The 12,999-nt window shown below is 41.2% G+C and overlaps 1 protein-coding gene across 1 annotated transcript in view; it reads right to left on the reverse strand.

The window, feature by feature from the left end:
• LOC310800528 (pleckstrin homology-like domain family B member 2) overlaps positions 1-12,999 on the reverse strand; it is a gene marked incomplete at its 5' end in the record, with an annotated part of 44,167 nt that overhangs the window by 5,328 nt on the left and 25,840 nt on the right. Inside the window, 3 exons of the mRNA XM_083663139.1 lie at positions 810-1,029; positions 1,700-1,846; positions 3,445-3,535. Coding sequence (XP_083519265.1) covers positions 810-1,029; positions 1,700-1,846; positions 3,445-3,535 — 458 coding nt within the window. The remainder of the gene's footprint in view (positions 1-809; positions 1,030-1,699; positions 1,847-3,444; positions 3,536-12,999) is intronic.

Genomic DNA, 12,999 nt, shown 5'->3' on the forward strand with positions numbered 1-12,999 from the left:
CTCCGCAAGCATTCTTTGATTTAAAGCAACGTGTGATTGGCCCACTACTGCAGCAGCTACAATCCATACAGTCTGTGGTGGTGAATTTGAGCGTGTACGTGACGGAGTTGCCAGTTCAGTGTGTCGAGATCCCCCCCCACAAAACAAAAGTATCCAATGAAGTACTTTATTGGTATCAGTATCACTTTGAGATAGGGATGTCACCGTGTAACCAGATAGTAAATCATATCCGTTTAGAAAAATCAATAACCGACGACCGTCTTTTTTTTGTCCTTTTAAATAACGTTTTTAAATTTTTGACAATGATTTGACTGTGTTTCGGACTCGCAATCATTCATTTCGCATAAAAAATAAACTGGTTAGAGGTGATAATGCTGCCTGTAAGCTACAGATGATAACATTAACGTTACACTAATTAATGCAGTAACGTTGCATGTAATGGACGCATGGCCCATGTGACCGCGGTGGTCACAATGTAACGTTAATAAAGTGGGCGAGACCTCACAGGGGAAACCAACGAGGGACTCACATCATCATTCCAGAAGTAGCCGCAACTGTAATGACAGCTGTAATGTTGCTGCTACTTCCGCTCTGGACCAGACAACGAGTTCCACAAAGAGGGAACAGGTTCCATGCTGCCAAAAGGTCCCGTGTACACGTTTAGAAAATGTTGTAACCGTTGACACCCCTACTTTGAGGGTACTGGTATAGTAATTTACATACTGTGTGCCCTCCGTGTGTTTCTCTGTTGTCTGAATGTGAATGTCAGTGCATGTGACACACACATGTAGTTGGCGTGTGGGTCCTACCTGCATAGTAGGAGAGCGTGCGTCGGTTGCGGTCGAAGACGAACCAGCGTTTCTTCCAGGTCTTGATCTTGCCTCCCATCTTGACCAGATAGCCTCGGCAGGTCTTCTCGGTGATGGACAGGTGGAAGCAGGTGTCTGCGCTGTGGCCTGCCGACTCGATGTGAGCCCGCAGGTCAAAATCGTCCTTTCGCACCGGCAGGTAGCGGGTTAGTGGCCGGGACTGGAGAGGAAAGAGTTAACGAGTACAGTGAGGAAGCGTTCAGATAATGAACTAAAAACAAACAAACAAAAAACAAACAGAGCAATATTTTTTTGGAAAAACAGAAATATACCCAGGAACAATGCCATTACTCTAAAAGTCTTTGAAACAGAATTTTCTTTTATGTTTATATAATTAATATAATACATAGAGTTTTACATGAATTAAAGCACATGGTAATGCACACTTGTTCTCTTTCTTCTACTGCCAAGAGGGGAAAAGATGATGAGTGTAGCTTATATACTGAATACTGACCGTACTGTCAGTAGGGTTAGTGAATACTGACCGTACTGTCAGTAGGGTTAGCGGAAAAATGAGTTGCAGAAATGAGAGGAAATGCATGTCCAAAACATGAAAAAGCTGACATCAAAATCCTGTTTGCATAACGAGATGACAATGGAGGAAAGGGGTTCAAAATCGGCTTTACTAGTAAAATATATGATGAAATGTTCCTTATCCTGTTGAGAAAAAAAATACTTTTATTCTGTACTTTTGCCACTGCTCTACTTGCCGGCTAACTACAATGACAGTCATGCAATGTGAGTGAGCCTATACAGTAGAACGACTATATCACAAACTACAGTATGTCATTTGACAGTCATATACATAGAAGTACATCTTTCTCTCTCACCTGTGCTCTCTGCTTCTCTCGCAGCTTGACCTCGCGGTCGATGAGTTTCTGTCGTCTGCTCGTCTCCTCCTGCAGCCTTTTTTCCAGATCCTCCCTTCTCCTCCTCTCCTCGTCCAAGGCATGCTTTCTCACCTCCATCTCTCGCTCCTGAGGGATGATCAAAAGCATTACAATGCATTGCAAAACACACACACACACACACACACACACACACACACACGCACACACAACTGGGCAATTGTGTCATGTTTTTTGAAAACAGCGATCCATGGCAACTTCTAAAAGATGTTATGAGGTAAGGTAGTGCCTCTGCGGTATAAGTGTGGGTGTTCATTAAAATGCCATGTCCTTGCACATGTAAAAGGGAGTCATCAATTTTTAAAGAAAAACATTTAATAGCAAGTTTTATTGTACTTTTTTGTAGCCTATTGTGTTGTTAGCGTAGTCTGGGAACCTGACAAATCTGTGCGCTCATGTTTTATTTGCTAAGGCAGATCGGTTGGGCCAATCACAACTGTTTATCTAATAAGGGGCGGGTTTGATACGATGACTGACAGAGGAGCGCCGTTGAGGCTTTTCAAAACACAATTTTCGTTGCTTTGTGCAGGTCTATCCAATTGTGTCCACAGGCAGTTTGGTGTACGCCCGTTGGTAACACCCCAGGGAGTCTCCAGACTCATTGGTCTGGCAATGTCAGGCTATTACAAGCCATGCTGACTTTTACATATTTGGCCCTTCTGTCAACAGGCTGTAAATAGTAACAATAAAAAGATCTTAAGTACTAACAGGCACGATTCTATAAAAGCTGACAGGCTGTTCGTTTGCTTAACATTTGTATTTTACACAAGATGATTCAACAGTATAATAAATTTTTTGCTCACTATCCCAATGCTTGACTGTACATTTGACTTATGATGTATGGACACATTCAGCCTTACAATAGAGTGTGTGTGTGTGTGTGTGTGTGTGTGTGTGTGTGTGTGTGTGTGTGTGTGTGTGTGTGTGTGTGTGTGTGTGTGTGTGAGTGAGAGAGAGATAGAGAGAGTGTGTGTGTGTGTGTGTGTGTGTGTATGTGTGAGAGAGAGAGAGAGAGATAGATTGTGTGTGTGTGTGTGTGTGTGTGTGTGTGTGTGTGTGTGTGTGTGTGTGTGTGTGTGTGTGTGTGTGTGTGTGTGTGTGTGAGAGTGAGAGAGGGCGCAAGAGAGTGATTTGTTAGAATATATAAATGGGTAAACATTAAAATATCATTGGGGATACACATCAGTGTTTCCCCTACCATTCTACAGGCCTGGCGGGCCCGCCAGGCCCAGGAAAAAAAAAGAAAAAAAGAAAAGAAAATCTACTCTCCCCAAAATCTCAATAAACCTTTATGGCATACTATTACTACCGGTGTTGACAGTGTTGACAGTAATAGAAGATGCCAAATCATTCAAAACAATAAGCATTTTGCTTTTAGGAGCATTGCGCCAGCGTGCAGCGCTGTTCCAAAATGTGTCAACGTGTGTCGTTGCCTGGGAAACGCACATCCCATAATACAACTGTTCGCATCGCATCCTATAATAGTATGATGATACTTGGGATGCCATTGCGAACATAGGTGCTAACAGGTTAGCTAAAAGTTTAGCGTCACCAGCGACGGCCCCCACCGTTGTGGTCGGGGTACGTTTCGAAATCCCTCCAGGCCTGAAATTTTGTGCACATGTGTATGCATGTACTGTGTGTGTGTGTGTGTGTGTGTTAGTCACCTTGTGTTCAATGAGGCGGTGCTTCTCAGCCTGGGCTTCTCTCAGCAGACGCTCCATCTCCTCCAGCTTGGCCACATTTGAGGTACTGGCACTGCAACACACACACGTACACACACACACACACACACACACACACACACACACACACACACACACACACATGTACGCACACGTTTGTTTGTTTATTTAGATCCCCATTAGCTACTGTAAACAACAGTAGCTACTCTTCCTGGGGTCCACATTAATATTTTACAATACTTCAATTATGAAAATACATTATATTCACATACAAACATTATTTACAAATATACATATCTGTATCATTCTTACTCATACATGCTACTACAACCACTTAGACACACAAGGCAAAAACCAACAAAACACATGACCACAAACACTAGCTCAAAACTTATCTAATACATACAATTGCTCTATATAATAATTGAATATGTAATTAATTGAATAAGTAAGAAAATAAATTCCTTTATAACAATGAATGAAAAGCTCAAAAACAAAGGTCATGTTATATTTTACAGTTCTTGTGTAAACAGATATAATTTTAGTTTTTTGTTAAAGCATGTTTTATTACTTTGTGAAATCAAAAAATGTGGTAATGAATTCCATGCCACCATTGCTCTGTAATAAACTGTTCTCTGAAATAGACTAGTTCTGCATGGAGGCAACAAAAACCGACCTTCTGACGACTGGCGAGTAGAATAATTATGACTATCTGCAAAAAATGACAATTTACTATAAAGTATTTTTGGGGTTTTAGTTATGATGATATTTTTCACATAGCACACGAGAGAATAATGCAACCTGCTCTTTACACTTAACCAAGCTAAATTATTATTCATTATACTTACACTCGTTCTATATGGACAGTGCAGAACAATACGTGCTGCTCTGTTTTGAGCTACCTGTAACCTGTTTAAATTATTTTCTGTTGTATTTGACCAAATAACCGAACAATAATCTAGCTGTGATAACACCAACGCTTGCATTGATTGTTTTATTAAATGGCTAGGCATGAATTTTCTACAGTGTTTTATTGCAGCCATACCTCTTCCCATTTTTACTACTAATTGGTCAATCTGACTGTTCCAAGATAGTTTACTGTCAATAGTGATCCCTAACAACTTCACATCAGTAACTTGTTCTATAAGTTTATCCCCTAAAGTCAAATGTAGGGATGGCATAACTTTTAATGAATGTTTTGAACCAACCACCATACATTTTGTCTTTTCAGTGTTAAGAACCAGTCTATTTTCCGTTACCCAATGCTCTATTAGCTTTAATTCCTCATTTAGGATCCTCCCAAGTTCTCCCGGTGTGTGTGATGATGTATATATTGTTGAATCATCTGCATACATTGCAATGGTGGCACAATTCAAAATCAAAGGTAAATCATTTGTAAAAATTGAAAATAAAAGTGGTCCTAAGCAACTCCCTTGAGGCACCCCACAACTTAATGCACTTACCTCAGAATAACTACCATTAAAAAGTACAGTATATTTCCTATTTGTGAGATAGCTTTCGATCCATGCCGCAGCAGGTGCTTCAAAGCCATAACAGTTCAATTTCTTCAATAACAACATGTGATCTAATATATCAAATGCTGCACTAAAGTCTAGCAATACAGCACCAACAATTTTCTTCGCATCAATATCTTTCATCCATCCATCAGTCATCTGATTTAATGCTGTAGCTGTGGAGTGCCCCTTTTTATAAGCATGTTGATACACAGTATTTAATTCATTTTTACAGAAGTAATTTTGTATTTGTTCATATGCTATTCTCTCCATAATCTTACTTAAAGCTGGTAATAAACTAATTGGTCGACTATTTTTTCCTGAGAATGGTTCTTTACGATTTTTTTCTAATGGAACGATTTTGGCTATTTTCCATTCTGATGGACAGATACATTTGTCTAAACTTAGATTAATAATATAAGAAATAGGCAGAGCAATCAGTTTTGCTACAGGTTTCAGTAGCTTCACTTCAAGATTATCAACACCGGAAGGTTTGTCTTTACTCTCACTTAACAATTTTTCAATTGTTCCGGTACAAATCTTTTCAAATTTAAACTTATATGATTTATTTGTCATTATTCTATCTTTTATTAACCTACTTGAAAGCTCATCTTCTTTATGTTTGAGATCCATACCATCCCTTAATTTCTGTATTTTATTATTGAAATAGTAACTTAAATAATTGGCAATATCTATTGGTTTGGTCAGAAATTTTCCATCTACTTCCAAGAAGGACGGTGTTACTTTAGCTTTTCTTCCCATTAATTCATTGAGTGCATTCCATATTTTCCTACTGTCTGATTTAGCATCCTTAATTCTATTTTGATAATACATCCTTTTTTTCTTTTTATTCAGTTTTGTTACACAATTCCTTAATTTACAATAATTACTCCACTGCAAAGCATCACCTGATTTCGTTGCTTCTTCCTTGGCTAGGTTTCTTTGCACCATGTATTCTTTCAGTTCATGATCCAACCATGGAGCCCTAGCATTTTTTACAGTTTGCTTTCTTACAGGAGCATGTTTGTCAATAACAGGCGTTAACAAGTTAGTGAAAACTTCCAAAGCCAAATCAGGATCTTCCTTCTGTAGGACACTTGACCAGTCAATATTACTTACTTCATCATAGTAATTATTTTCATTAAAATATTTAAATATCCTCTTGTATATTATTTTCTGACCAGCTTTTGGAACTTTGGTCCTTCTACCGATTGCAATTAAATTATGATCGCTGCAACCTACTGTAATTGATACTGCTTTTGAGGACAACTCAGCAACATTTGTGAAAAATAGGTCGTACACACACACACACACACACACACACACACACACACACACACACACACACACACACACGTTAGAAAAATTTAACATTTGTGTTGTACAATCAACCAAGCAACTCTAGAGCTGCAATGATTAATCGATCAACAGAAAAATAATCTTATCAATTTATTTTTATTTTTATAATCGATAAACGTTAATTGTTTTCGACTAATTTCATTCTTGTTTCTGGTTTATTTAGTCTTCTATGACAGCAAACTGATTATCTTTGGCTTGTGGACTGTTTGTTGGTCAGGAGGACAAAAGAAAACATTTGTGGACGTCATCTTGGACTTTCGGGAAAAAGTGATCGCCATTTTTCACCATTTTGTGACATTTCATAGACCAAACGACTCATCATTTATTCAAGAAAATAATCAACAAATTATTTGAGAATGAAAACAATCGTCAGTTGCAGCACTAATATAGTCAAGCCAACGCAAACTTGCAACTTCCCGAAGGTTGACTATGACACACACACACACACACACACACACACACACACACACACACACACACACACACACAATGTTCTTGTGTATTCCAGCAAGCCTGTATTACATTCCTGATGTATTCCAGCAAGCCTGAAAACTTTGCGTCATATTATGAGTGTGTGTGTGTGTGTGTGTGTGTGTGTGTGTGTGTGTGTGTGCGTGTGAGTGTGTGTGGGTGTGTGCGTGTGTGTGTGTGTGTGTGTGTGTGTGTGTGTGTGTGTGCGTGTGTGAGTGTGTGTGTGAGTGTGTGTGTGAGTGTGTGTGTGTGTGTGTGTGTGTGTGTGTGTGTGTGTGTGCTGGCTAGAGTCTAGACTGAAGTCTGCTGCTGTTCATTTCACTTTCATTCCACTTCAAAAGAACACCTGGAACAAGTCGGATGGAAACCTCAGACACCCCCCCCCCCCCCCCCCCCCGTCTCTTCCTCTGTCCATCCCACCTCCTCTCTCCCACATCTGCCTCTGCCTTCATTCCCTGGATCATTCCCTCAATCTGACTACTGGATTCTATTTAAAAACTAGAACGACCGCAACGCAGACTTATGCCTCCGCCATTAGTTCATTCTGGAGTCCAAATCGGCATTTGAGGCAAATTGGAAGAAATTCCGTCAAGGTGCACCTGTGATGTTGCGTTAACAAGCTTGAAAATGGCGTTCGAGAGCTCACCTTGACCTTTGACCTTTGACCACCAAAATCTAATCAGATCATCCTTGAGTCCAAGTCGATGTTTGAGACAAGTTTGATTAAATTCCGTCAAGGCATTCCTGAGATATCACGTTAACAAGCTTGAAAATGGCGTTTGAGAAGTCACAGTGACCTTGACCTTTGACTTTTGACCACCAAAATCAAATCAGTTCATCCTTGAGTCTAAGTAGATGTTTGAGGCAAATTTGATGAAATTCCGTCAAGGTATTCATGAGATATCGCGTTAACAAGCTGGAAAATGGCGTTTGAGAGGTCACAGTGACCTTGACCTTTGACCACCAAAATCTAATCAGTTCATCCTTGAGTCCAAGTCGATGTTTGAGACAAGTTTGATTAAATTCCGTCAAGGCATTCCTGAGATATCGTGTTAACAAGCTTGAAAATGGCGTTGGAGGGGTCACAGTGACCTTGACCTTTGACCACCAAAATCTAATCAGTTCATCCTTGAGTCCAAGTCGATGTTTGAGACAAGTTTGATTAAATTCCGTCAAGGCATTCCTGAGATATCGCGTTAACAAGCTTGAAAATGGCGTTCGAGAGGTCACAGTGACCTTGACCTTTGACCTTTGACCACCAAAATCTAATCAGTTCATCCTTGAGTCCAAGTCGATGTTTGAGACAAGTTTAATTAAATTCCGTCAAGGCATTCCTGAGATATCGCGTTAACAAGCTTGAAAATGGCGTTCGAGAGGTCACAGTGACCTTGACCTTTGACCTTTGACCACCAAAATCTAATCAGTTCATCCTTGGGCCTAAGTGAATGTTTAAGGCGAATCTGATGAAATTCCATCAAGGCGTTCCTCAGATATGGCGTTAACAAACATCCGTACGGACGGACGGACGGACATCCGTACGGACGGACAACCCGGATCCATAATGCCTTCGGCCTGGCTTCGCCGGCGGAGGCATAAAAACAAAAAAACTAAATGGCGGTCTGGAACTAGAATGCACGGTATTGTATTTTTTTTCTTTTCCCAATAGCCGATATTTTCCAACTCTTTTGGTTGATTGCCGATGCCGATATATGCGTGCATTTTAACCTGATGACATCAGTGATGTCACAATGCACAATTGCTCAAGTGACATCACTGATGACATCACTTATGACACCATCATAGTGTGTGTTTTCACAGGATGGCCAAGGCCCGTCCCACCATTCCGTTTTTGAGATACAATTCTGAGATTTGACACACTTCAACTACTGTGACAGCAAAATCTTGTAAAAAAAAATCTTGAAGTTTCAAGCTTTATTTAGCAAGAATTTGCAGTAGTTGTTTACAGTACCGTTTACAGTAAAACATTTTGATGCACTGTGGGGTAAATTTTGCATCAAACACAAATCAGTATCAAAATTTTATGTAGGACAGTCTAATGATGCAGATGCTGAAGTTTGGTGTAGTTTGAAGAAAAAAATGTGGGAGGAGTAGGGTTTAATTAGTTTTACAGTTTTTGTAGTTTGGCAGTCTTTAGACTTCATAATTGGCCATAGGTTGCAGTGTACAAACGTTTCTCCTCACTTGGGCCCACATTTTGGTGAAAGTTGCAAAGCCGTAGCACGTATGCCTGATTTGTTATGAATTTTCAAAGTTTTAAACTTTAGATGGTCGCTGTAGCGCCACCATCAGGACTATTGGCGCCAAATTCGCGTCAATGAAGTTTGGCATGGGACTGGACCTTTGTGCAAAGTTGGTTTATTTTCATGCATGGGAAGTCCAACTTCCTGGAATAATAATAATAATGGCAAATGCAAACAGTGGCCCTGCCGCTTCGCTGGCCCGGCCACTAATAAGTTAGCAGCAGAGCACACATCAATCATGTTTAGCAAGCCCAAATTGCGGTGTCTGAATGCTAACGTTACCTAGCAATGTTGTCCACCTGGAGGCTGGAGTTTGGACTTAAGCAGTGTCAATTTGCCAGGGCGAAAGGCTGGAGTTATAGGATGGACTTTCAGTATAATGGGTGAGTACGGTAACTTAACTGTTGGGTTTCTCTTTGTTATGGAGTGGGATCAGTGAGTGATTGACATCTATAGCAGTGTACGTTGTTGTTTACGTTGGAAAATGTGCACCAGTATGTGTCTGTGTCTGACCAGTTCATTCATTCATACTGTGTAGGTCTATAATGAGCTGCTGTGCTGCCATTTCTTGTTCTATACTTATTGATATACTGTGTAAGCTACCTCTGTGTTGATTTGGTAGTGTAGGCTGACTAAAGCTATTTCAGATTGATTTTTTTGAGAAATTGGGCTGTGGTGTTTTTTTGAGTCCAGGCTGGTGTGTGTGTGTGTGTGTGTGTGTGTGTGTGTGTGTGTGTGTGTGTGTGTGTGTGTGTGTGTGTGTGTGTGTGTGTGTGTGCGCGCACGCACGGGGCCCATCGCAACTACGTTATGCCACTGCTGCTCTGGGGCAGTTTGAGAGTTGTGACCAGGCTTAATCCATGTCTGAGAAACAGGGTGATACCTAGGACTGCAACTAACCATTCTTTTCATTGTTTTTCATTGTCCAATATTTATTTGGTTTATTAAATCTCAGAGAATAGTGAAAAATGTCGATCGGTGTTTCCCAAAGCACAAGATGATGACATCCTCAAATGTCTTGTTTTCTCCACAACCCAAATATATTCCGTCGTTTACTGTCATAGAGGAGTAAAGAAACCAAAAAATATTCACATTTAGAAGCTGGAATCAGAGATTTTTTTTATCTTAAAATTGTTGGTGATAAAGAGCTAATTGATTAATCGTTGCAGCTCTAGTGATAACTTCCACGTAATCTTAGTCATCGCTTATTAAAGCATTCTGTTTGGCATTTCAAACCCAAAGCTACTCTCTCCTGAGAATACTCCTGAGAATATAGATTATTCTGTGTTTGTGCATGCATGTGCGTGTGTGTGTGTGTGTGTGTGTGTGTGTGTGTGTGTGTGTGTGTGTGTGTGTGTGTGTGTCTGTGTGTGTGTGTTTTGGATCAAAGAGGAAATTCATTAGGAATGGCAGCTAAGATGTTAAGGCAACTTAAGGATCGCACCATCTCTCTCACAGGTTCTTTTGACTCTCTGGCTCTGCTGTGTCACAGTCTAGTTCCAGGACTCCCTGCAGACAGCTGCTACAGTATATACTGTACATGGACGGTATACATTCTCAATTGATGCTACATCACAGGGAAGGGATGTCTGTTTGTCTATGTGCGTCTTTGTCATAACAAATCTAATTTCTCTAATTTCTCCTCTCATTCCATTACCCTTCTCCCCCCCCCCCATTATCTCTCTTTCATCCAGAGCCAGAGGCAAACAGATATCCAGTGCATTTCTGTGCTGATGTCACAACACTGCTCAGATGAATGGCCCACATTAGACTCAGTCTAAACAAACCAGGGAGGGATGGAGGGAGAGAAGTAAATTAAGTAAAGGAGAGAGGGAGAGAGAGAGGGAAGAGGGAAAACAAAAAGAAGAAAGGAATGAGAGAAGGGGTTTCCCGCTCTCTTGTAATTCTTCCTAATAGTCTTCAACAGTTGACAGTTTCATAAGCTAAATCATCCCCACACGTCTGCACTCTACGCTTTGCCATGGCTTTCAAATGAACCACCAACTACATGCGAGGAACTCTTCCGTTGCCACTTTGGCAGGTATCCAGCCTGTTAATCAGCAGCATTCCCTTTCATTATAGAAGCCACTCTGAAGGGTACAAAATTCTTCCTTCCACAAGCCAATGCTCTCATCTACAATAACTGCTATATTTCAGTCTAGTAGTGAACTGTAAAATCAGAACATTGCTGTCAATGACCAAGAGTTAGATCTCTCTGCACAAGAATCACATACAGTACAACTACCTGGAAGTAATCAGGTTAAATCACTGTTAAAGTTTGTATATTACAATGCATAATCCCAGTGATTAAAATATATTAGTGGCCTTTCCTAAACCAGCTGATGCCAATCAAACTTCCCCTATCTCCCTCCCAGCACTCACACCAGTATTAATCATCCTATCTTATCTTTAACATTCATCCATCCTCCCCTCCTCCCCTCCTCCCACTCTGATCCTCTTACCTCAGTCGGTGAGAGGGAATTGCACTCATAGTCATCGTAGACCAGCTCAGGATTTGACCCCGGCTTCAGATATTTGGACTACTTGAGGAGTGCTTTTGGTTCGCCTTGTTCTGACACTTGTTCCGCCTCAAAACTGGACACATCACTGGCAAGATGAGACGAGTCAAGTCCTCTGGCTCTGCATGTATTTCCAAGCCTTCAAAATGTATTCTGCTACTATTTAGTCCAGCACTGATCCAGTTACTCCCACACATTAGATTCCAGTAACAATCCAATCCAACCACCAAGTGTAACGCAAGCCAAATGGAGCAAGCTATTCCAGGCAAACTTTTACAATGCAGAGAGAGGTCAACCTGCAAATGGTTTGGGACCATACAAAATCTATCTGCAGAAACAAGACTGTACCATTCAGACAAACAAGGGGAGGGGAGAAAAAAAGGACTCAACCACTGTAAATAGGAGAGGAGGGAAGAGCACCACACATGGTTTTAGTCCAGATGTGGGGCTGGACCCCCAAATCTACCTCCACATTCATGCTGGTTTGCTCAGTTCATCTGAACCTGAGGGGGTTGAATGCACACGCACACACACACACACACACACACACACACACACACACACACACACACACACACACACACACACCGCGCGCACACACACACACACACACACACACAGCTTCATGTTTTCCTTGTTCCGTAACCTGACCCCTAGAACACTAATCAAGACTTCCCCATAACACACACACGCTCGCACGCGCACACTCACACACACGCACACGCACACACACACACACACGTATCCTATTCTCAGAGGAGAGACCATGAAAGGCGGGAAACCTCTGCTTTGCAGCTCCACACACTTTTTACATTAAGTCACTTTCTCCCCTCTCTTTGTCGCCCCCCACCCCTCTACAGTCAATGTTTCATATTAGAAAAACAAAGGGACTGTTTCTCCATTGTCCGCTCTCTATCTTGTCTGTCCACAAATGTGCTCTTTCAGGGTTTTCACAAGATCATTTTTTCAACATTCAACTTCTATTCACTGAGACTGTTTCCTTGCTTTGTCTGTCATGCTGATCACAATCTCTCTTCCTGTCTGACTGTCTGTCTGCCTGCCTGTCTGTCTGTCTGTCTGTCTGTCTGTCTGTCTGTCTGACTGTCTGTCTGTCTGACTGTCTGTCTGTCTGTCTGTCTGTCTGTCTGTCTGTCTGTCTGTCTGACTGTCTGTCTGTCTGTCTGTCTGTCTGTCTGTCTGTCTGTCTGTCTGTCTGTCTGACTGTCTGTCTGTCTGTCTGTCTGTCTGTCTGTCTGTCTGTCTGTCTGACTGTCTGTCTGTCTGCCGGCTCCATTTTTCACAACATACAAAGAGAGGAAATGATGAGTGAGAGCGCCATACCTAAGTTCATCTGTACCTACTGGCACACACACAATACAAGCTAAACTACTTTTTAATTTTTAAAACCGCTTT

The sequence above is a fragment of the Poromitra crassiceps genome (genome assembly GCF_964638095.1).
Source record: "Poromitra crassiceps genome assembly, chromosome: 2".
In the NCBI taxonomy this organism is placed as follows: Eukaryota; Metazoa; Chordata; class Actinopteri; order Beryciformes; family Melamphaidae; genus Poromitra; species Poromitra crassiceps.